General features: G+C 66.1%; 1 protein-coding gene across 2 annotated transcripts in view; it reads right to left on the bottom strand.

The window, feature by feature from the left end:
• Window positions 1-22198, bottom strand: part of MUC2 (mucin 2, oligomeric mucus/gel-forming) — a 27401-nt gene extending 5203 nt beyond the window's left edge. Inside the window, exons 1-38 of one of the 2 annotated variants that reach the window (XM_077115325.1) lie at window positions 22108-22198; window positions 21248-21503; window positions 20402-20516; window positions 19748-19838; window positions 19561-19670; window positions 19259-19469; window positions 18885-19010; window positions 18597-18714; window positions 18381-18519; window positions 18166-18276; window positions 17864-17933; window positions 17473-17610; window positions 17220-17384; window positions 16808-16902; window positions 16180-16306; window positions 15688-15943; window positions 15436-15488; window positions 15252-15352; window positions 14628-14779; window positions 14383-14521; window positions 13844-13951; window positions 13585-13764; window positions 13009-13248; window positions 12597-12753; window positions 12367-12498; window positions 11876-12023; window positions 11233-11276; window positions 10667-10900; window positions 8586-9882; window positions 4444-8420; window positions 3736-3888; window positions 3248-3540; window positions 2884-3058; window positions 2374-2621; window positions 1611-1794; window positions 1306-1522; window positions 600-778; window positions 286-355 (exon numbers count right to left, since the gene is read on the bottom strand). In XM_077115325.1, the coding sequence (XP_076971440.1) occupies window positions 286-355; window positions 600-778; window positions 1306-1522; window positions 1611-1794; window positions 2374-2621; window positions 2884-3058; window positions 3248-3540; window positions 3736-3888; window positions 4444-8420; window positions 8586-9882; window positions 10667-10900; window positions 11233-11276; window positions 11876-12023; window positions 12367-12498; window positions 12597-12753; window positions 13009-13248; window positions 13585-13764; window positions 13844-13951; window positions 14383-14521; window positions 14628-14779; window positions 15252-15352; window positions 15436-15488; window positions 15688-15943; window positions 16180-16306; window positions 16808-16902; window positions 17220-17384; window positions 17473-17610; window positions 17864-17933; window positions 18166-18276; window positions 18381-18519; window positions 18597-18714; window positions 18885-19010; window positions 19259-19469; window positions 19561-19670; window positions 19748-19838; window positions 20402-20516; window positions 21248-21503; window positions 22108-22183 (10685 nt within the window). In that variant the 5' untranslated portion in view covers window positions 22184-22198. Of the gene's footprint in view, window positions 1-285; window positions 356-599; window positions 779-1305; window positions 1523-1610; window positions 1795-2373; window positions 2622-2883; window positions 3059-3247; window positions 3541-3735; window positions 3889-4443; window positions 9883-10666; window positions 10901-11232; window positions 11277-11875; window positions 12024-12366; window positions 12499-12596; window positions 12754-13008; window positions 13249-13584; window positions 13765-13843; window positions 13952-14382; window positions 14522-14627; window positions 14780-15251; window positions 15353-15435; window positions 15489-15687; window positions 15944-16179; window positions 16307-16807; window positions 16903-17219; window positions 17385-17472; window positions 17611-17863; window positions 17934-18165; window positions 18277-18380; window positions 18520-18596; window positions 18715-18884; window positions 19011-19258; window positions 19470-19560; window positions 19671-19747; window positions 19839-20401; window positions 20517-21247; window positions 21504-22107 lie in introns of both variants that reach the window. The other variant, XM_077115324.1, reaches the window with a different exon arrangement.
• Window positions 22199-23297: the final 1099 nt, after the last annotated feature.

The following is a 23297-nucleotide window of genomic DNA, read 5'->3' as shown; positions in this document are numbered from 1 at the left end:
GACAGTGACCCCCGGACAGTGTCACCCAGTGACCCCGGACAGTGTCACCTGGACAGTGTCTCCCAGACAGTGACCCCAGTACAGTGTCCCCTGGACAGTGATCCCAGGACAGTGACCCCAGACAGTGACCCTGGACAGTGACCCCGGGACAGTGTCCCCTGGACAGTGTCTCCCAGACAGTGATCCCAAGACAGTGACCCCAGACAGTGACCCTGGACAGTGACCCCGGATAGCGTCTCTGGCCAGCGCCACAGGGGTGACCCGGCACGGCCGCCAGCACCTCACCTGGCCAGGCAGGAGGGCTCCTGGGCGGGGCCGCAGGCCTGGTACTGCCTGTGGGATGGGCACTTGACCGCTGTGGGGGGAGGCAGGGGTCAGAGGGCACCAGGGAGGACCCGGGGCCCAGGGGAGAAGTGGGACCAGTGGTCCTCTCACAGGCGACTGTCCTCCCCAGCCAGCAGAGGGGACCCCATGATGCCCACAGTGCTCCTTCCCCTCTGGCCGGCCCTTTCCCCACCCTGGGGCCTGTTCCTTGCCCTCCCTGCTCTGACTTCGGGGAACGCAGTGGCCTGCAGACCCCAGACCCCGCCAGCCCTTACGGCAGGCCCCGTGCGTGTGGCCCCGCCAGTCGATGCATGCCCCCTCCTGGGCACAGAGAGCCGCGTAAGTCTGCAGGCTGGCGCACTCCAGGCCCTTGCCGGGCACCCAGCAGCTGTCGAACACGCAGGCCTCGTAGTAATGGTCGGGGGACACGAAGCCATGGCACCGGGCAAACAGGCTGCATGGGGAGGGGATGCAATCAGGCTGCAGCATGGCACAGGGAGGGGCGAGGGAGGGGGGGAGGGAGGGGCGAGGGAAGCAGTGCCTGTGACCCTCACTCCCAAGGACCAGAACCTCCGCCCAGCCCGCCCCCTCCCCAGTACCGACATGCGGACACTTGCGGGGACTACAGCAGCAGCCCACGCCCAGAGACGCAGCCACAGTGGGGCAAGGGTGCCCCAAAGACTGGAGCTCACGCCCAAGCTGCCAGGCCACGCAAGTGCCCCTCTGGCAGCCCTGCATGATGACCCAGCCTCAGGGGCTGGGCTCCCACACCCCAGCACGGCCTGGGGGAGCCCCTCTGAAGCCCAGGCCTGCCCCCCGAATCCGCCCGGCACACCAGCTCTGCCCTGGGCCAGGGGCTCCCTGCCCCTGCCTCACGCCAGCGGGCCCTGGCAAGGAGGAAAGGCCCCGGGAAGGCGCCTGCTCCTCCGACCGATGCGGCCGTGGGTCCCAGGGGAGCGGGGTGGCCCGGGCGCAGCTGACCTGGTCTTGATGAGCTCGCAGAGGGGAGACGGGGTGCAGGCTGGGGGAGTGATCGCCGGGGTGGGCACGGGCGGGGGCTGGGTGGTGAGACCGCCGTGGGTGCAGTGTGGCTTGGAGGGGTCGTTGACCACCCAGCTGTCGGCGGCCGCCCGGCAGTCGGCCACAACCTTCCCGCTGGGCAGCACGCAGTCGTCGGCGGTGCTGTTGGTGCAGGTGCCTGTCCGCGAGAGGCCGTGCTGAGCCCGCGCCCCGGGGGCCCCGGCCGGACAGACAGACGGGCAGACGCCCCGCCCCGCCCCGCTCACCGCACTGGCCCTTGGTGTTGTGGCCGAAGCGGCTGAAGGGCAGCCGGACGGAGAAGGAGAGGCCGTTGTAGGAGATGAGGGCACCCAGCTCGGGGATGCTGACGACGTAGTTGATGCCAGCCTCGCGCACCTGCAGCCCGTACTTCTCGTAGGGCAGCGCCACCACCTGCTTGTTGACCTGCACCTGCAGCCCCAGCCCCGCGTCAGGGGGGGGGGAGCTCAGGGGGGGCAGCCCCAGCCCCACATCAGGGGGGCAGCTCGGGGGGCACCCCCGTCGGCGCAGGGCCCCTGGGGCAGGCAGCCCTGTGGGTCGGACTAGGGGGGCAGCTCGGGGGGGCACCCCCATCCATGCAGGGCCCCTGGGGCAGGCAGCCCTGCGGGTCAGACTAGGAAGGGTCCAGCTACAGCCTCAGTGGGCACCTGCATCCCCACCCCACCTGCTGTCACACCTGGGCAGGTGGGGGTGGCGCTCTCCTCTGCCTCCCTTCCCTGCTTCCTTTCTCTGTTCTGGGCAGACCCTTGTCCCAATCCCAGAGCCCCCCGGGGGTCTTTGGGGCCCCAGGCTGCTTGGCAAGGGGAAGTGGGGAGACTTCTCTGGTGTGTCCCAGCCCCCTTGAAGGCAGCCCACCCTGGCCCCCATCCTGGGCGAGGGGCAAGGGGACGCTGGCCCCGCAGACCCCTTCCCAGGAGAGAGGGGGTCGGGGCCAGCACTGGAGAGTCCACAGGCAGAACCTCCCGCCGCCTGCCCAGCGCCCCATGGCACCTGCATCTTCATGGGCGCCATCTGCACGGTTTTGATCAGCACTTCCTGCGTCTCGTGCCGCACAATGACAGTGCGGGGGCAGGACACCTGGTCGTGGATGTCGCAGTAGTAGTTGTCGATGTAGACCCCGAAGCCGTCCACTGTGGGCCTGACCTCCTCCACCAGCACGTACGTGCAGTTGCCCTGGTAGCTGTAGTACAGGCCGTCGAAGGTACGGAAGTGCGGGTCCCCCCAGCCCGTGCAGTAACCTGCGGGGGAGCCTCATGAGCAGGGGGTCCCGTGGTGCCAAGGGTGCCCATGGGCCAAAGGCAAAGCCCCAGCCCGGCTGAGGTGGGTGGGGGCTGCCCAGGGCCAGCGGAGGACCCCACACCTGCCTCTCTCCAGCAGCCCCCAGCAGCCCCCAGCAGCTTGGGGTCAGCAGGCCTGGAATCCGAGCCCAGCTCCACCCTTAAGCTGGAAGCACCCCATGCGTGAGGGGAGGGGAGGGCCCTGGGCACCAGCCACACTCACAGTCGCACTCCCAGTGCCAGCAGCAGCCGTCGGGGTCTGGCACCTGCACAGGCGCGAGCTGGTTGCTGCAGGTGGGCATGGGCGGAGGCTTGCACTCCACCTGCACAATCTCCACCGTGTTCCCGTGCTTGCAGATGGCCTGGGTGCAGTTGCACAGCCACCACACTTCGTTCTCCTGCAGACGGACAGATGGGCGGGAGGGTGGGGCTCAAAGACGGCTCCCAGCTGGCACGGAGGGTGGTCCCGGGAGGCTGGAGGCTGAGGGGCCCGTCCCGGAGCTGAGCTGCCCTGGCATCCTGGGGCCTCTGGGAGACTCAGTGGTGCATTCGGGGGCGAGGGGACGAAACCCATCGCGGCCACTGACCTTTCTGGGGGGGACAAGGTCTAGGCATCCAGTGGTTGTGGACGGCGTGGCTGACGTGGACGTGGGTGTGGACGGCGTGGATGGAGTGGACGGCGTGGATGGAGTGGACGGCGTGGATGGAGTGGACGGCGTGGATGGAGTGGACGGCATGGATATGGGCGTGGACGGCGTGGACGTGGGTGTTGGGGTGGGCGTGGCCGGGCAGGACCAGTTAAAGAACTCCAGTGTGCAGTTGATGGAGCAGTTCACGTAGTAGCAGATGCCCCCGTGCGTGCGGTTGTACACGAGCTCGCCTGCAGGGGGTCCCGGGCCTCACACAGGTCTCCACCCGGAGGAAGGACCACGGTGCCCTGCTTTGGGCGCCCGGGGGTGCCCACCTCCACTCCCGCCCGGCCCGAGGCCGGCAGGTGCTGAGCTTTGGGGCGCCGCCCCACGCCCACAGGAGCCCACCCCGTGCACCTGCGTGTGGGGACCGAGCGCGCGGTTACCTGGGGCGTAGTAGGTGTTGTTCACAATGCAGCAGGTGATCTGGGTGGAGGTGTTGATGGTCACGCTGGTTCCGAGGCTGGGAGTGCTGATGGGGCTCCCCGTGGGGGTTGGCCATGTGGGCGTGGGCGTGGTAGGGCTGCCGGGGGTGCTCCCTGAAGAGGAATTGAGTGGAGAGGGACAGTTGGTCCACCTGACTCGCTCGAGAGCAATGCCGACATGCCCGACCGCCCGAGAGGCCCCAAGGAGGGGGCACCAGCCCTGCGCACAGGGCAGTACCCAGGGAACCTGGGGGAAGGGTTCTGCCTGCCTACTTCCAGGCCGCTGGCCCCACACGGCCTCAGTAGCTCCCGTCAGGACAGGCTGTGCCCCCATGGCCACATCACAGCGCAGGGGCTGACGGCACTAGGGGCAAAGGAGGCTGGACCCTGAGCACAGGTTTTCCGTGGGGCCACATGAGGGGTCTTTGACTGTAGGTCCCGCCCACGTGCACAGTCTGCAGCTCCCTACAGCCCTGAAGGGCCAGGCTCAGCAGGGGACAGAGGCACGTGGAGCCAGCCTGGAGACCCCCTGGGGCAGGGCTCCGGCTCAGAGGAGAAGGCCCAGGGTGCAGGATCCATCCTAACAGCAAAAGCCCCGACCCCACAGGAGGCAAAGAGAAAGAGCAGGCACCACACACCCGCAGGGGCTGTGCCCCTTGCTCCACTTACCTGTAGGCGGGGAGGCCGTGCTGCTGCCAGGAGATGAGGGCGTGGAACCAGGTGGAGGAGAGGACGTGGTTTTGCTGGTGTTTGGCCCAGTCACGGATGACGTGATGGGACTCTCGGGGGTGAGTGGGGTGGGGGTCCAGGCAGTGGTTGATTTGGTTAGAGGAGGAGGCGCTGATGGACTGCTTGGAGAAGTGGCAGTTTCCGTGCTCGTGACAATGGGAGTTGGGGTCTCAGCAGTGGTGGTGGAGGTGGGGGACATGGTTGGGGTCCCTGTGGCAGTGGTGATGGTAGGAGGTGGGGTTTCTGTGGTAGTAGTCATGGTAGGAACTGTGCTGGGGGTCCCTGTGGTGGTAGTAGTGGTGGGAGTTGGGGTCCCTGTGGTAGTAGAGATGGGAGTTGGGGTCCCTGTGGTTGTGGAGATGGGAGTTGGGGTCCCTGTGGTAGTGGAGATGGGAGTTGGGGTCCCTGTGGTTGTGGAGATGGGAGTTGGGGTCCCTGTGGTAGTGGAGATGGGAGTTGGGGTCCCTGTGGTGGTAGTGGTGGGAGTTGGGGTTTCTGTGGTGGTGGTAGTGGTGGGAGTTGGGGTCCCTGTGGTTGTGGAGATGGGAGTTGGGGTCCCTGTGGTGGTAGTAGTGGTGGGAGTTGGGGTCTCGGTGGTGGTGGTGGAGGTGGGGGTCTTGGTTGAGGTGCCTGTGGTGGTGGAGATGGGAGTTGGGGTCCCTGTGGTGGTGGAGATGGGAGTTGGGGTCCCTGTGGTGGTGGTAGTGGTGGGAGTTGGGGTCTCGGTGGTGGTGGTGGAGGTGGGGGTCGTGGTTGAGGTGCCTGTGGTGGTGGAGAACGGTGTTGTGGTTTCTGTGGTGGTAGTGGTGGGGGTCAGAGTGGTGGTCTCGGTGGTGGTGGTGGAGGTGGGGGTTGTGGTTGAGGTGCCTGTGGTGGTGGAGATGGGAGTTGGGGTTTCTGTGGTGGTGGTAGTGGTGGGAGTTGGGGTCTCAGTGGTGGTGGTAGAGGTGGGAGTCAAGGTTGAGGTGCCTGTGGTGGTGGAGATGGGAGTTGGGGTTTCTGTGGTGGTGGTAGGAGTTGGGGTCCCTGTGGTGGTGGAGATGGGAGTTGGGGTCCCTGTGGTGGTGGAGATGGGAGTTGGGGTTTCTGTGGTGGTGGTAGTGGTGGGAGTTGGGGTCTCGGTGGTGGTGGTGGAGGTGGGGGTCGTGATTGAGGTGCCCGTGGTGCTGGAGAAGGGTGTTGTGGTTTCTGTGGTGGTGGTAGTAGTGGTGGGAGTTGGGGTCCCTGTGGTGGTGGAGATGGGAGTTGGGGTCCCTGTGGTGGTGGTAGTGGTGGGAGTTGGGGTCTCGGTGGTGGTGGCGGAGGTGGGGGTCGTGGTTGAGGTGCCCGTGGTGGTGGAGATGGGAGTTGGGGTTTCCGTGGTGGTGGTAGTGGTGGGAGTTGGGGTTTCTGTGGTGGTGGTAGTGGTAGGAGTTGGGGTTTCTGTGGTGGTGGTAGTGGTGGGAGTTGGGGTCTCGGTGGTGGTGGTGGAGGTGGGGGTCGTGGTTGAGGTGCCTGTGGTGGTGGAGATGGGAGTTGGGGTCCCTGTGGTGGTAGAGATGGGAGTTGGGGTCTCGGTGGTGGTGGTGGTGGTGGTGGTGGGAGTTGGGGTCCCTGTGGTGGTGGAGATGGGAGTTGGGGTTTCCGTGGTGGTGGTAGTGGTGGGAGTTGGGGTCTCAGTGGTGGTGGTAGAGGTGGGAGTCAAGGTTGAGGTGCCTGTGGTGGTGGAGATGGGAGTTGGGGTCCCTGTCGTGGTGGTAGTGGTGGGAGTTGGGGTTTCTGTGGTGGTGGTAGTGGTGGGAGTTGGGGTGCCTGTGGTTGTGGAGATGGGAGTTGGGGTTTCCGTGGTGGTGGTAGTGGTGGGAGTTGGGGTTTCTGTGGTGGTGGTGGAGGTGGGGGTTGTGGTTGAGGTGCCTGTGGTGGTGGAGATAGGAGTTGGGGTCTCGGTGGTGGTGGTAGTGGTGGGAGTTGGGGTCTCGGTGGTGGTGGTGGAGGTGGGGGTTGTGGTTGAGGTGCCTGTGGTGGTGGAGATGGGAGTTGGGGTTTCTGTAGTGGTGGTAGTGGTAGGAGTTGGGGTCCCTGTGGTTGTGGAGATGGGAGTTGGGGTCCCTGTCGTGGTGGTAGTGGTGGGAGTTGGGGTTTCTGTGGTGGTGGTAGTGGTGGGAGTTGGGGTCTCAGTGGTGGTGGTAGAGGTGGGAGTCAAGGTTGAGGTGCCTGTGGTGGTGGAGATGGGAGTTGGGGTCCCTGTCGTGGTGGTAGTGGTGGGAGTTGGGGTTTCTGTGGTGGTGGTAGTGGTGGGAGTTGGGGTGCCTGTGGTTGTGGAGATGGGAGTTGGGGTCCCTGTTGTGGTGGTAGTGGTGGGAGTTGGGGTCTCAGTGGTGGTGGTAGAAGTGGGAGTCAAGGTTGAGGTGCCTGTGGTGGTGGAGATGGGAGTTGGGGTTTCTGTGGTGGTGGTAGTGGTGGGAGTTGGGGTCTCAGTGGTGGTGGTAGAAGTGGGAGTCAAGGTTGAGGTGCCTGTGGTGGTGGAGATGGGAGTTGGGGTTTCTGTGGTGGTGGTAGTGGTGGGAGTTGGGGTCTCGGTGGTGGTGGTGGAGGTGGGGGTCGTGGTTGAGGTGCCTGTGGTGGTGGAGAAGGGTGTTGTGGTTTCTGTGGTGGTAGTGGTGGGGGTCAGAGTGGTGGTCTCGGTGGTGGTGGTGGAGGTGGGGGTTGTGGTTGAGGTGCCTGTGGTGGTGGAGATGGGAGTTGGGGTTTCTGTAGTGGTGGTAGTGGTGGGAGTTGGGGTCTCAGTGGTGGTGGTGGAGGTGGGAGTCAAGGTTGAGGTGCCTGTGGTGGTGGAGATGGGAGTTGGGGTCCCTGTCGTGGTGGTAGTGGTGGGAGTTGGGGTTTCTGTGGTGGTGGTAGTGGTGGGAGTTGGGGTGCCTGTGGTTGTGGAGATGGGAGTTGGGGTCTCGGTGGTGGTGGTAGTGGTGGGAGTTGGGGTCTCAGTGGTGGTGGTAGAGGTGGGAGTCAAGGTTGAGGTGCCTGTGGTGGTGGAGATGGGAGTTGGGGTTTCTGTGGTGGTGGTAGTGGTGGGAGTTGGGGTCTCGGTGGTGGTGGTGGAGGTGGGGGTCGTGGTTGAGGTGCCTGTGGTGGTGGAGAAGGGTGTTGTGGTTTTTGTGGTGGTCGTGGTGGGGGTCAGAGTGGTGGTCTCGGTGGTGGTGGTGGAGGTGGGGGTTGTGGTTGAGGTGCCTGTGGTGGTGGAGATGGGAGTTGGGGTTTCTGTAGTGGTGGTAGTGGTGGGAGTTGGGGTCTCAGTGGTGGTGGTGGAGGTGGGAGTCAAGGTTGAGGTGCCTGTGGTGGTGGAGATGGGAGTTGGGGTCCCTGTCGTGGTGGTAGTGGTGGGAGTTGGAGTTTCTGTGGTGGTGGTAGTGGTGGGAGTTGGGGTGCCTGTGGTTGTGGAGATGGGAGTTGGGGTCTCGGTGGTGGTGGTAGTGGTGGGAGTTGGGGTCTCAGTGGTGGTGGTAGAGGTGGGAGTCAAGGTTGAGGTGCCTGTGGTGGTGGAGATGGGAGTTGTCATTTCTGTGGTGGTGGTAGTGGTGGGAGTTGGGGTCTCGGTGGTGGTGGTGGAGGTGGGGGTCGTGGTTGAGGTGCCTGTGGTGGTGGAGAAGGGTGTTGTGGTTTCTGTGGTGGTAGTGGTGGGGGTCAGAGTGGTGGTCTCGGTGGTGGTGGTGGAGGTGGGGGTTGTGGTTGAGGTGCCTGTGGTGGTGGAGATGGGAGTTGGGGTTTCTGTGGTGGTGGTAGGAGTTGGGGTCTCTGTGGTGGTGGTGGAGGTGGGGGTCTTGGTTGAGGTGCCTGTGGTGGAGATGGGAGTTGGGGTCCCTGTGGTGGTGGAGATGGGAGTTGGGGTTTCTGTGGTGGTGGTAGTGGTGGGAGTTGGGGTCTCGGTGGTGGTGGTGGAGGTGGGGGTCGTGATTGAGGTGCCCGTGGTGCTGGAGAAGGGTGTTGTGGTTTCTGTGGTGGTGGTAGTGGTGGGAGTTGGGGTTTCTGTGGTGGTGGTAGTGGTGGGAGTTGGGGTGCCTGTGGTTGTGGAGATGGGAGTTGGGGTCTCGGTGGTGGTGGTGGAGGTGGGGGTTGTGGTTGAGGTGCCTGTGGTGGTGGAGAAGGGTGTTGTGGTTTCTGTGGTGGTAGTGGTGGGGGTCAGAGTGGTGGTCTCGGTGGTGGTGGTGGAGGTGGGGGTTGTGGTTGAGGTGCCTGTGGTGGTGGAGATGGGAGTTGGGGTTTCTGTGGTGGTGGTAGTGGTAGGAGTTGGGGTCCCTGTGGTTGTGGAGATGGGAGTTGGGGTCCCTGTCGTGGTGGTAGTGGTGGGAGTTGGGGTCTCAGTGGTGGTGGTGGTAGAGGTGGGAGTCAAGGTTGAGGTGCCTGTGGTGGTGGAGATAGGAGTTGGGGTTTCTGTGGTGGTGGTAGTGATGGGAGTTGGAGTCTCTGTGGTGGTGACAGTGGTGGGAGTTGGGGTCTTGGTGCTGGTGGTGGGAACAGTTGTGGAAGGAGGTGCAGAGGTGGATGTGTTGAAGGTGGTACCTGGCGTACTGAAGCTGGTGCCAGTTGGGGTGTGAGTAGTAAATCCAGATGTCTGGCTCGAGGTCAGAGGTGTGGTGGGGGAAATACATCGACAGCAGTAAACGTTGATTTCATAGTTAAGGCAGACGGGCATCGGGATTTTTCCTGGCTTCTGGTCTTGGTTTCTGCACACCAGCCCAACAGAGATGTTACATACCACATTCTGACCAAGGTCACTGATTGGCACATCGGGATACATCGTGGCTCTGCACCAAATATTGGTGACCCAGCCATCCATACAGATGTTCTTAATGGACTCAATGTCTCCACTCTCTGGTTTGCTAGAGTCAGGTTTTCCAGTATCATTCCAGCCAGTCCATTCACAGGAAGGCACACACGTAGTGGAGCTTGTTGTGGTTGAAGTTAGTGGAGAGGAAGGAGTCGCTGTTGAAGGGGTAGGAGTGGTTGTTGGAGGGATAGGGGTGGTGGTTGTCGAAGGGGTGGGAGTGGTGGTTGGCGGGACAGGGGTGGTTGTTGTTGGAGTGGTAGGGGTGGTTGTTGCAGGAGTGGACAGGGGACACATGTCCATTGGCAGGCAACAATTGACACGTATCTCATAGTCATAGCAGAGTGCAAATGGTCCGTTTCCAAACTGGTCTACGTTTTTGCAAACAAAGCCATTCGTGACGTCACATTTCACGTTCTGGCCCAGCTCCTCCCAGCTGAGGTGGGGCGCCACAGCTGACCGGCACTCGATGCCTTTGGGGGCCTCACAGACACTGTCAAAGGTCTCCCGGTCACCGCTATCTTCGCTGCCATCAGGGTGGTTCTGGTTGATCCAGTCGGACAAGAAGCAGCATGGCCCTGGGGAAGCAAAACCCTGACCCACTCATTTCCACTGAGGGGGGCACCTGGGGCAGCCACTGGGACTCAGAGCACACACTGACCACCACGACTGCCCCGACACTGCTGGAGGACCAAACTGCAGAACTGACCAATTTAGGGCTGGCCGTCCCGCTGACCCCCATCTCCACGACCAAGTCTCAGAAACCAAGGGCCCCCAGGCCCAGCCCAAGCTCAGGGCTCCAGCCCAGATGGTGTTCCTAGCTAGGCTCAAATCCTGGTGCTAAAAAATAAATAACCAAAGGGCCACCTGCACCAGCCAGGACGCAGGCTGCAAGGCTCAGGGTCCTGACCGGCAATTTGCCACCCAAAACTGACCCCAGATTTGGCAACACAGATAAAGTCTCAGAGAAGACGCCTGGCCCCGCCACGTCTGCGCCACGGAAGCTGCATGTGGCCAGTTTGCGAGACTGTCCCTGTTTGCCCTGTTGTGATAAAGCCTCCGACCTGGGGTTTCCTTGTAGCTGTTGGAGATGAAGCTACAATGAAGGGAGCAGATTAAAGAGGCTCTCCTTTCAAGACCACAAAATCGTTCTTTTACTTTTAAGTTGCAAACATTTACTTTGCCTGTGTCTGTCGCACCTCTGGTGACCCGCTAAGTGGGAGCTAAGACCAACCTGGGCCAACCCAGAGACATTTAAAGACATGCCTCTGACTTCTCTAACTCTCAGGCATCGTTTCGTGTAGGTTTTGGGAAAGTCCCCCCGGCCCCATCCCTTGTGGCACCTGAGCCTGGGGGCCGTACCTGTGGGGAGGGGCGGGGTGGAGGCGGAGATCGTGGTGGAGGTAGTGGGGGTCATGGTGGAGGTGGTGGGGGTCATGGTGGAGGTGGTGAGCGTCGTGGTGGAGGTGGTCGTCTGGGGCGTCGTGGGGGGCAAAGTGGACACGCAGATGTTGAAGTGCTTCTCCACCGTCCCGTCGGGGCCACAGATTTCCCAGTAGCAGAAAACGCCGTCCTCGGTCCGGTTGACGACCTTCCCTGGGGTGGGGGATGCCGCGTGAACACAGCAGGGGCACGTGCAGACCCTCAGGTACCCCTGGCCTGGCCCAGGGCTGCGAGAGGTGCCACGGGACTCGCCCCAGAGCCCTGCCCTCGAAGGACCTGGAAGCTGGAGCCCCCATGAAGGGAGACAGAAATACACCATAAGGCATGGGCCCTGTGTTCCGTGACCCCCATGGAGTGGCTGATGATCAGAGCCCGGGAGAAGCCCCCACCCGGAGCCGGCCCCTGAGTCCAGGCAGGGGCCACCCCACATCCCTCCCAGTGGGGCCCTGGCCAGACCCCCGGGCCAGCAGCAGAGAGCAGCACACCTTCATCGGGCTTGCAGATCACCTTGGAGGAGCTGGTACACAGGCTGCAAAGCAAGGGCTGTGCTGCAGGTGACGGACATCCGCCCCCATGCCTAAGCAGCCCCCAGCCCCGAGGTGCCACGCCAGAGCCCTTCCCCAGGACCACCCCTCGGGTTTCGGGAGGCACAGACAAAGGGAAACATGGCCAAGCCAAGCAGACAGGAGGCCTGTCCCCACGCGGGCGGAGGGGGACTTGCCACGCCCTCCCACGTGTGTGTATGTGGGACTGAGTGTGAGCCTGTATCGGAGACGTGTGTGACTTCCCCTGTGTGTGCAGCTCTGTGCACACCACATCAAGTAAGTGTGTGCGCGTGTCTTGTGTGTGCATGGATGGGGGTTGGTGCAGGTGCATGTGTTCACACACCTGTGTGTGTGCACGTGTGATGGTGAGTGAGCATCTGTGTGACTGCGTGCTCATGCAAATGTGTGTGTGCACATGTGTGCCTGTGTGTGGGTGCGTGCACGTGTGACAGTGAGTGAACATCTGTGTGACTGTGTGCTCACGCAAATGTGTGTGTACACATGTGTGCCCCTGTGTGAGTGTGTGTGCATGTGCGTGCTGTCTCTGGACTGGCCTCCCAGGCCCCAGGGTGCGGCTCGGTACCAGGAGTGGCACACATCCGTGGAGGGCACTGGTGACCCGGGCAGGTAGCGCTCATCGTCGATGTAGCAGCCACACTGGTCCCTGGTGACACACATCTTCAGGTCCTCGTCGTAGATGGCCCTGCCCGCAGGGCACCGGGGGTAGCAACCTGGTGGGCGCAGGGCACAGACTCAGACCACCGCAGAGCAACCCTGGCCACTGGACACCTGGGGCCAGCACCCCCTGACATGCCCTTGCCCTCAGGACCTTCCTCTGGGAGCAGCAGGGACGGGCAAGGCGGGGCCTGGGGCTCTCCGCCCGGTGGGCAGGTGGCACAGAGGCCAGCAGCTCCTGCCAAGCTTCCGCCCCCGATTCCACCCCTGCCCTGTTTGTACACGGCCCCTCTGTCTTCCCGCACGCTCTTCCAGCGCCCCCAGCCGTCCGCCGGCTCGCTAGCTCGCCCCCTTGTGCCCCTGCCCGGCCCCTGCAGCACCCTGGCCGCGCCCGCTCACCCTCCAGGTAGGCCACGGAGATGTTGGAGTGGATGCCGTTGACTGTCCGGCACGTCTCAAAGCTGCGGTTCCCACAGGGCTCGTAATGCCACTCGCACTCGTGGGGCGGGTTGTAGTAGTCGCAGAACATGGCTGGGGGTGGGGGCACGGGTCAGGCGGCGACACCCGGGGCCTTGCCCACCACGCCCGTGGGTGGGGCACAGACCCGGCCCAGGGGTCCCCACACTCACGGCACAGGTCGGGGCCCCTCCAGTAGACGCAGGCGTGCTCCCGGGTGCACTCCTGGGCGTAGGAGGCCACGGCCGAGCAGAAGCAGTCGCAGTCTCCGCCCGAGTCGCAGGAGCAGGAGTCGTGGACGCAGGCTTCGTAGAAAGGTTTGGGGTCCACCTGCGGGAGACGCCCCTGGTGATCCCTGCCCCAGCCCCCCCAGGCCCTGCAGGGGGCCTCGGGGCCTCACCTGTAGAAAACCCCCACACCGGCTAACACCTGCCCCCACTGGCTGCTGGGGGCTGAGGGCTGTTGGGGGCCGTGTCCCTCCTCCCCCCAATCATGAGACCCACAGGGTGGCAGAGGCTGGACTCCGCCAGGAGTCACCCCTCAGGCTCCCCGCAGCCGCCCGGTCCCCGCCGGCCCCAGACCCACCTTGCTGTGGCAGACGCTGAAGATCCGGCTCTTGAGCAGGCTGCACTGCTTCTGGGCCCAGGAGCGGCGGTGCGGGTTGGCGCTGCACGGCTGGGGGGTGACGGTCACGTCGGGGCACGTGGAAGCCTCCTTCCAGCTGTTCCCGAAGTCCAGCTCGTTCTCCACCACCATGTGGTCCCGCGTAGTGAAGTCGTTGTTGGCGCGCTTATCGAAGTTCCCGCACAGGCCGCACACCTTGTTCTGTGGGACAGAGGGGCGCCCGGGACAGAGTGAGGGGGCCGCGTGGGGGCGGAGCCTGGAGGCGGAGGTGGGGCCAGGGCTGCGGAGGCAGGGGAGCAGCTGGAGGCGGGGACGGGGCCGGTAAGGGAGGAGCTGGTGGGGGCGGGGCCGGTAGGGGGAGCAGCTGGAGGCGGGGGCGGGGCCGGTAGGGGAGGAGCTGGTGGGGGCGGGGCCGGTAGGGGGAGCAGCTGGAGGTGGGGGTGGGGCCGGTAGGGGATCGACAGACCGCATGTCTCCAGGAGGGAGGGGTGGGTGCCCAGGGGCTGGGGCACAGGGTCTGCGGGCAGTGGGGGGCACCTTGTATCGGGGCGCCAGTTTGATGAGGACGGTGGTCTTTTTGTCCCAGATGACAATGATGCCGATGTTGACCTCCACCACCAGGTACTGGCCCACCTCCCGCGTGGTGTAGGACACCGGGCGGCCTGGGGCTCGCTGGATCACCACCCGCTGCTTGTCCTCCAGCTTCAGCTCTGTCCTCTGTGCACAGGGGGCAGGCGGTCATCAGCCAGAGGCAAGGTCCCAAGAGCCCCCGCGCCCGGGGAGGCCTCCCACTCACCCCCAGGAAGATCTTGATGGCCTTGGAGCAGGTCACACCGGTGGTGCCACAGGGGACGTTCTCGGTGACGATGCTGAAGGAACCCGGCGAGTTCTTGCCACAGTAGTCCTGGGAAGCCACAGGCCGTGAACACGAGCTGGCCAGAGGCCCTGGGGCACCCACCTTGGCCAGCTGAGCTCCCAACAGCCACCCAGCAGCCAGAGACCCTGCTCGGCCACCTCCCGCCTGCCAAGCTTCAGCCTCCTCTGGCTATACCCCTGCCGCAAGAGAGGTCTGGGGGATTTGACCCGCCCTGTGGGCAGCTGCCTGGCCTTGCCCTGCTGAGCCACTCCTAAACCTCCTTTCCCCTAGCGCGCCTGCCCACCCCAGGGCCCCCACCCCCACCGGGCACCCCGGGAGGCCGCAAAGGGGAAGGTGCACAGCCACCCCACAGCTCGGCTGGGGACTGCACCCGGGGCAGGGCGAGCAGAGCCGGAGGCAGCAGCAGACCCAGCCTCCCAGGTGCTGCAGCCTCACCTGGGCGGCCCCCACAGGCTCACCTGGGCGACCACATAGGAGCAGTGCCCGTCGAAGTCGTAGAACTTGCCGTCGAAGGTAACGTAGTGGCCGCTCCCGTAGATGGCACAGGTGCCATGGCACAACAACTCGGTACACTTCCAGTGTCCCCGCTGGCAGGTGCTGGGGGAGGCCAGGGCACAAGGGCCTCAGGGTCTGAAGAGTCTGGGGACCGGGACCCTCCTCCGCTTAGACGTGGGGCCCACCTGCCCGCACCCGTCTCCCCTACCAGGTGTTGCAGTCGACCTTGATCTTGGCCCCAGGGGAGAAGAGGTCCTTGTTGTGGACGCAGGGACAGTTGTCCTGCAGCACACAGCCGCCACGGCCGTCGTCCAGCAGCCCCTCGGGGCACACGCAGCCGCTGATGCACTCCGTCTGGTACTGGAGGGCGGGCGGGGGTGGGGTTCAGGGGGGCAAGGGGTGAGGCCACAGCCCCTCCCCGGAAGCAGCCCTTCCCTTGCCACCTCCTCACCCAGACCCCTGGCCTCCCTCCCCAGGGGCCCCTCCCTTTGAGCCCAACATGGGGCAGGGAGGGGGTAGGGCTGCTTAGCAGAGACCCCCAAACTGACCCCTGGACTCGGCTGGTCACGGTATCCCTCCCAGGGATTCAGGGGACCCCAACAAGACTGCCTGTTCACTGGACTCGGCATCAGAGCCTCAGGGTGGGCCACCCACAGGAGCCTGCTCGAGTCCCCCAACCCCCAAGAGGGGCCACTGGCCAGAGGCTGCCACCCTGTCACAGCCCCTTCAGCCACCCCCGAGCCCCTGCCCAGCCCCCTATACCCCTGCCCAGCCCTCGAGACCCCTGCCAGCCCCCGAGCCCTCCGCCCGGCCGCTAAGCCCCGGCACGCACAGAGCCAGCAGCCAGCGTCTGGCAGCTGGCTGGTCGCAGGGTTTTGGTGGCCAGGGCCGTCAGGTTGTTGCAGTCGACCAGGATCTTGGGGTGTCTGCAGCCTGCAGGATGGAGGGGACCCCTGAGCTCAAGCCAGCATGGGGGAGGGGGAGGGCAGGGCGGGGGCAAGGGTGGGGCCACTTACTCTGGCCGATCAGCTTGACCTGTAGGCAGTGCAGCCGCCCGTTCCGGCACACACTGCGAGGGGGAGGGGAGTGGGAAGTGACCACCTGGGGCCAGACACCTCCGCCGTGTCCCAGGGGCCCAGGCACAGGCCAGGTCCTGGCCGCCCCCTGCCTCCTCTCGGACCTCACCCTGCAGGGTCCCCGCGGCAGCAAGGGTGGGGCAGGCCTCGGCCCCTGCCCCCCACCCCAGGTCCCCGGCTGGGGCCACCCACCAGCGCTCCTCCTGCCTCAGGACCACGTCACCCGCCTCCAAGTAGAGGCCGCGGTGGTAGCAGGAGCACTTGGCCAGAGGCACGCAGCGCCCCTTCTCGTCCAGGAAGGTGTGGTCAGGGCAGCCGCAGCCGTCCACGGGCGCAAAGCCCTTCAGACAGTGCTTGCCGGGCTCGGCCAGCGAGCGGCAGGTCTGCTGGCAGGCGGTCAGGTTGTAGAGGAAGATCTGGGAGCTGGGGCAGGCGTTCACGTCCTTGTCTGCGGGGCAGGGCGGGTGTGACGGCCAGATGGGTGCCCAGGCAGCCCCGCAGCCTTTTCCACCCCAACCCGTGAGCAGCGAGGGTGCCCCCCCACTTCCTGGTGGGGGAGCTGTGTACCCTGTCTCCCTGGGACACTCGAGGCCAGCCAAGGTCAGCTCGCTGGGGACCCCAAGACTCCCAGGACCTCAGGACCCCCTCCCAGCCCCCAAGGGCCCCCAGGGGCCGTGTACTCACTGCAGACACGCTCCCGCCACCCCCAGAGCATGACGCCCTTGGCAGCACAGGCGCGGGCATAGGAGGAGAGCGCTGCGCACAAGCAGTCCTCGTTGTTCTGGCAGTTGCAGGTGTCGTATTTGCACCTCTGGACAACGGACAGATGGTGCAGCGTTAGTGGAAAGATACAGGCGCAGTCCCTTACAAATACTCCATGTGCACAGGTACACAGGTGTAAGCACACGTGGAAAACCCGTGTACACGGGGACACAGGTGCAGTGCTGTACAGGTGTGCAGGTGTGCAGGTACACAGGTGCAGACACGCACAGACACCCCGTATGTGCAGGTCTCAGGTGCACAGGTGCAGACACGCACAAACACCCCATATGCGCAGGTGCATAGATGCTCAGGTGCACGCACAGTGACACCTTGCACACACAGGTGGCCAGGGGCAGGCACATACCCCGTGTTGCAGGCGCTTGGGTTCAGACATGCACAGACACACACGTGTACACACAGACACGCTACAGAACACACGTGTGCACACCCCATGCGGGGCACGCGGCCATCTTCAGGCAGTGGGCCCTTGCCTACTGGCCCCCTGGGCAGCGCCTGAGCTGGGGGGAGGCATGTGAGCTGTCCACCATACCTTGTAGTACTCAGTGGGGTCCACGGCCGAGTGGCACCTGCCAAAGGGGGTCTCCGCCTTCTTCAGCAGGGAGCACCAGTGCTCAGCGTAGTTGGCTGGGGGGTCAGGGGTCAGGGCCTCAGCAGGGGCACTGCCTTCCCGAGCCCCCCCGAGTCCTGCTGCCAGGGCACCAGCCCAGTAGGGGTGAGCCCAGGGTCCGCCTACATCGAGCCTCCAGGCAGGCGGGCTGAGGAAGGTGTGGGGGTGCCCGTTTTAAAGCAGGGGAGCCTACCACCTCCCCTCTTGACCCCAAGAGGTCGGACCCTCCCGGGGCTAGGGGGGTGCTCCAGCCCCAAGACGAGGCCCCCCAGCACTCAGCCGTCCTCTGCCCTACGTCCTGGCACCACCTGCGCGCCGCGCGCCCGGGCCTCACCACTCTCAATGTTGAGGGAGCAAGGGTCGTCCAGCCAGTCGAGCTTGTCGGCACAGCTCGCCTGGGCCTTCCAGGTGTTGGCGAAGCCGGCGCCCGTGGCCTCCACCAGCCCTCCAGCCGTCCTGAAGTCGTCCCCTTCCTGGCCATTGAAATTCCCGCAGAGGCCTGAGGGTGCCAGGGCAGGATTGGAGCGGGCTGGCCGCCTTCTCCGGGGCCGAGCCGGGCGGGGTCGAGCCGGGCGGGGGCCACTCACCCTGCACGCGGCCCTGGGCGGCCTGGTCCAGCGTCGTGAAGAGCTGCATGACCGGGGCCAGCTGGACTTGCAGCTTGAGGCCAAAGGCCGTGTTCACGACCAGGTGGTAGGAGGAGGCCCGCAGGATGGAGAAGGTCGCTGGGGGGCACGGGCGGGGGGGGGGGGGCGGTGAGGGGCGGGGGCGTGGCGGGGGTGGGGCGGGGCAGGGGCGGGGCGAGGGCAGTGAGGGGGCGTGGTGAGGGGCAGGGGGAGGGGCACGGGGCTCCTCTCTGCCCTCCCGGTCCCAGCCTCGGTGAGGGCCTCACACTGGGGGGCTGACGCGCCCACCTTCAGGCTCCAGCGGACCCGAGCCTCCTGCCCCCCGGCCCCCCATGGCCCCCTGTGCGCTCACCTGTCACGTGGGGCAGGTTCACGGCCAGGTCGTTGAGGAGCACGCTGCCGTCCGACTTGAAGGCCACCACCTGCAGGAGGGCCAAAGGGCCCGGAGCAGTGAGGGAGCTCGGAGAGGAAGGGGGAGCCGGGATGGGGGTGGGGTGGGGAGGGAGCTGGGGAAGGGGTGCAGGGAGCCCAGGGAAGGGGTGCGGGTGCCCGGGGGTGGGGAGGGCCTGGGGAAGGGGTGTGGGGAGCCCAGGGAGGGGGGCGGAGAGGGGCCTGGGGAAGGGGTACACGTGCCCGGGAAGAGGGGGCACCCACGTTCTTTTTCTGGTCCAGCAGCAGCACCACCGTCTTGAGGCAGGTCTGCTTGTCAGTGGAGCCGCAGGGGGCCATCTCGCCCAGCAGGGCGTAGGAGTCGTTGTGGTCGCTCTGGAGAGGTGGGGGGCAGGCATGGCCGTGTCAGAAGGCGGGGCCCTGCCCCGGGACCCCGCGTCTCGATTCCCGGGGTAGAGGGCGGCCACGGCCCCACGCACCTTGGCCAGGACGTAATAGCAGTCCCCGTGGAAGGTGTACTTCTTCCCGTCGAAGGTGGTGATGTGGGAGCCGCCCTCCAGGCCACAGGTCCCGGGGCACGGCAGCTCTGTGCACACCCAGCGGCCGGACCTGCAGACGCTGTGGGCAGCAGGCACGGGGCGGTCAGCGGCTGCCCCGCACACCTGCCCGGCCCTGAGCCCGGGAACCCCACTCACCACTGCTCGCAGTCATTGGTGACCTGCCGCCCAGGGGCGTAGAGGCGCCCGTGCAGCTTGCAGTGGCACTGGTGCACGGGGACACAGCCGGCCCCCGCCACGTCGTCGTACACCGTGCCTGGGGCAGCGAGGGCAGGGGGCATCACCCTGGCCGCCACGGGGGTCCAGCCCTCCGCATGTCTGCCCCCGCCCTCTGCCCGTCCCCTTCGCTGCTGCCACCCTCGGGCCGCACGTGCCCTCCTGCAGCTCACAGCCCCTTGGCCCAGGCAGCCCCCCCTACCCCCGCACCTTCGGGGCAGAAGCAGCCGTCCATGTGGTGCTCCTCGCAGAGGCTGCTGACCTCCAGGTGTGAACAGGTGTCCATGCAGGGCGAGGCACTCTCCAGGTAGACCATGTTCCCGGGGCAGCTCTTGGCTACAACCGACAGGGCGGGCCTGTGGGCAAGGCGCCTCCAGAGGCCCTGGGCCCAAGTGGCCTCAGGGCTCAGCTCCATGGGCTCCCGGGGCGGCAGGGGGGCGGGCGAGCCCGGGGGTCCCGACGGCAGGGGTGGGGAAGTGGGGGCACGCGAGGCCCAGGGGTCCCGGGGGTCCCGGAGGCAGGGGGTCTGGCGCGCCCTGGGAACCGGCCCCGCCTCCCGAGCCCAGCTGGGGCAAGGCGCTCACGGCAGAACGAGGGGGTCCTCCAGTTGCCCGGCCGGCCGCCGGCGTGGGAGCACTGGCGGGAGAACTCGGCGACGGTACTGCAGACGCAGGTGGCGTTCCCCACGCACCGGCAGCGGTCCTCCAGGCAGGCGCGCACGTAGGGCTCCAGCGGCACCAGGTCCCGGCAGTCCTCAAAGGCCGCGGCGGTCAGCAGCCGCTCACACTCAGCGCGCTGCGGGAGGGAGAGGCGGACAGGGGTGGGAGCGGCCGGCTGCAGCTGCGTCCTGGGCGGGGCTCCCGGGCTTGGGTCTCCCTGGACTCACATGCTCCGAACAGCCCGCGGGTGCCGGCACGTCCTCGGGGTCCTCGCAGACCACCTCGGGCTTGTTGATCTTCTGCATGTTTCCGAACTCGAGGGGGCTGAAGAGCACGCCTAGGGGGGCACGGCGGTCAGGGGCGCCCGGGACGGCCCCCACCCCCGCGCCCCGAGGCCCTGCCGCCTGCCCTCACCTTCCGAGAGGAATTCTGAGTAGGACTGCAGGCCGTTGTAGTCTCCGCACAGGCCACACGTATGGTTCCGGAACTTACTGTGCAGCTCCAGCTGTCGGGGGAAGAGTGAGCAGGTGAGCGGCACGGGCAGGTGAGTGGGTCACAGGTGGGTGGGTTACAGGCAGGTGGGTGGGCAGTCACGGGGTCAAGAGCACCCCCATATTTGTCAGGGTTTGTGTGCATGTGTGTGCATGCGTGTGCGTGTGTAAGCCTCATGGCAAACGGGTGGCCGGCTGGACAGCCTCCCTGCCCAGGCCTGGGGCCTGTTTGGCCGCGACGTGGATGCAGCCGGGGCTCCTGGCCCAGCGCAAGGTGGCCCAGAGCGGGGCGCGGGGTAGCGCCCCAGTGCCGCAGCAGCGGGGCGCAGGCCTGAGCCTAATGCGATGTGTTGAATGGGGTGGATGGAGCCCAGCGCTCCCGGGACATCCGCGGGAAGGGCCGGGTGCTGGGGAGGGCACCCCGTGGTGCGAGTTTGCATGACACACAGAGAAGCTTGGTGCCAACCCAGGAGGCAGGGCCCAGGCCGGGTACTATGGCTGGACACTGGCCTCCCTCCCTCCGCACCCACTGCTCAGGGGCCCCGCGTGCCGTGTGCGGGCGGGGGGCTGCACCCACCATGAGAGAGTCCTCGTGGTTCCACATGAGGGAGAGGCCGGCGCGGGAGTAGACCTTGATGTATGCGTCGCTCCTCTCGATGAGGAGCCCAGGGCTGTAGTGCGGGGTGCTGACTCTGGGGGGACATGGGCGTCACCTGACATCCCCCACCCGGGCCACAGCCCCTGCCTGCCCTGCGCCCCAGGTGTGTGCCCCCGCGCAGGTGGGAAGGGGTGAGGGTCCCGCCCCTCTTGGCCAGGTGCATGCCCTGGGGCCACAGGGGATTTCCACCGCCCCTTGGAGGGACACAGGCAGGGGCTGGAGCCCCGTCCACCTGGAGAGTGGACCTGCCCCCAAACCCTCTCCCCGCCTCAGCCTCTGTCCCGGCCAGGCCGCCCACTCTCCCTGGCCCTCTGCTCAGGGCCTCTGCCCAGGGCGGGGCCTGTCCATCCCCTGCCCGCCCCAGTGCCCCTGGGGGGCCTCCTGAGGCTGCCCCTCTGCCCTGTGCACTCTCGGCAGGGAAAAGGCAAACCCTGCAGGTGAGAAACCAGAAGGGCGGGATTGCTCGCGGGCTCCGAGGCTCCCAGACAATGGCGGGAACAATAGCGGGGCCTCTCCGGGCACCCCACATTGTAACTCTAGCCAGGGCAACAATGCTGAGGGCGCTCCGCCCTGCACAGGCTCCCTGCCGCCCCGGGCCAGGCTGCCTCTGTCACACGGCTCTGGAGGAAGGGCTGCCGAGGACCCCCAGGCGTCAGCCCCAGGCCCAGCCCTGGCAGGAGCTCAGTCAGTGTTTGTTGAGTGACTGCGCGGCCTGAACCAGCCCCCACACTGTGCCCGGAGGCCGTGGGGACAGCGCCCACTTACATGGCCCCGTTGAGCACCGCCAGCTGGCGCGTCAGGTAGACGGTGTCGTCTTTGATGGTGAGCAGGATGTACTGCAGGTGGGGGCCGCCGGGCCCGCGCTTCACATGCACGGCAAACTCCTTGTAGGTGGCACGGCAGTCGGAGGCGAAGTTGTAGTCACAGAGGCCAGGGAAGCGGTACACGTCCCCATCGAAGGTCTTGAAGTGGAAGTCGCCCCACGTGCTGCAGACGCTGTGGCCGTGGTCGTGGCTCCTGCCTTTTGGGGCGGGGTGGTGGGGTGAGCAACCCGGCAGCCGGTGCCGGGACCCCAAGGCCCCAGCCCCCACCTGCAGCCACCCGAGCTTCCCAAGCCCGGAGGCGACACCGGAAGCCGGGGGTTCTCGGGCAGAGCCCCAGGGGGGAGGCACCATCGTCCTGCCTGGGCCTTCCCTGCAGGAGGGATGCTGCAGACCCTGGCTGGCCCCCACCGGGGCTCCGGGACCCTGGAGGACGTGCCCAGCTGCCACGCCCTCGTGCCCCCCTCTGCCCTGTGCCTCCGGTGGGCACCGTGCCATGTTGTCGCCCAGGGCCTGGTGGGGTGGGCAGGCCTCTCCTGGATGCCCTCAGTTGCTGCCCAGACACCCCCTCCTCCCGCCACCCCTGCTCGCAGCCTGGTAGCCTGCCCGCATTCCCTCACACTGGAGCAGGAGAGCCCGCCAGCCCCCCTTCTGCCCTCCCCTCTCCCACCTTGAGAGTCAGCACAGTGGGGACCGCGGAGGCCTCCCAGGCTGGGGACAGTCCCAGCCCGAGCTGTCCAGGGACCCTGGCTCCCGGCCCCAGCAGCGGCCACCCTGGCCTGGCTGCCCCCCGCACCCGCTCACCTGTCTGCAGCTCCGCTCCCCTGGCCGAGGTCAGGGCCAGCCAGACAGCCACCAGCCGCACAAGGGACAGCCCCATGGTGCTCGGCCAGGCAGCTTGGGAGAGCGACCCAGGGCAGGGGTCCTGGCCTTATATGACCCCGGGCCGTCAGGGGCGGAGCTCGGAGGCGGGGCTGGGTGGGGCCTTGGCCGGATTATCCAGAAAACAGCTGTGGGGGCTCGGGCTCCCTCAGTCGCCGTGGGGAAATATTGATTCAGGTTATCTGAGAGTTATCTTTTTATTGCTCCCTGGGTACATTTAGGTTCCACAGGATGCAGCCCCAATTACCCCAATTCCAGCACACGCCCAGATCCAACCTCCCCCTCCCGCCATGCGCCGGCCCAGGGCAGGGGGAGCGGGCGACCAGAGGCACATCCTGGCTGCAGGGCCCTTGCCCACCCCCGGTGGGACCCCGCACTCCCCCAGGCCCCCCTGTGCCATCAGCCTGGGGCCCCCCCACCTCCATCCCTGGGCTCAAGTTCCAGGACAAAGGGCCCCTGCCCTCCCTTCACTGACCAGCGAGCAGTGGCCCCCCCTGGGGCAGGGGCCACCTGGGTTCCTGGGGGGTCCAGGAAAGGCCCCCCCATGTGGCTGCCGCCTGAGCCTCCAACCATTCCCCAAGTCCCTTCCCTTTCCCAGGCAGAGCCGGTCTCTGGAATTACATGGACTCGGAACTTGGGGAGCATCCAGGCCAGGACTGGAGCAGTCCACGGAGGCCCACCAGGGCCCAGGGGGAGCTGGGCTCGTGCTGGGAGTGGGGATCCCCCGGGGAGGAGGCTGGGGTCCCGGGCACGGCCCGCTGTCTGTGCAGCCCCTGCAGGGCATGTGTGAGGAGCCAGTGGCCAGGCGTGGGGGACCGAGCGTGGGGGACAAGGCTGGCACCTGCTCAGGAACCACCTGGAAGAGCCCCGAGGAAATGTGCACGGCCTCTGCACATGCCTGCCCAGCCCAGAGCCCCCCCTGGGCTCAGGGTCCACGGGGCGGGCCCAGGGAGGCACAGTGGGCCCTCGCCAGCCAGCAGGGGATAAATGGAGCCCGGAGGGGTCACATCTCCAAATGGAAGACACTTCACAGGTGCCCCTTGTCTGCCTCTGGCTCAGCTGCTCGGACGCCGTGCCCCTCCCCAGCTCCCCACGGGAGTGGGTGAGGCAGG

The sequence above is a fragment of the Tamandua tetradactyla genome, chromosome 9, assembly GCF_023851605.1.
Source record: "Tamandua tetradactyla isolate mTamTet1 chromosome 9, mTamTet1.pri, whole genome shotgun sequence".
Classification (NCBI taxonomy): domain Eukaryota; kingdom Metazoa; phylum Chordata; class Mammalia; order Pilosa; family Myrmecophagidae; genus Tamandua; species Tamandua tetradactyla.
The sequence above is the reverse complement of the archived record's forward strand: the minus strand, read 5'-3'. Positions and strand labels throughout refer to the sequence as shown.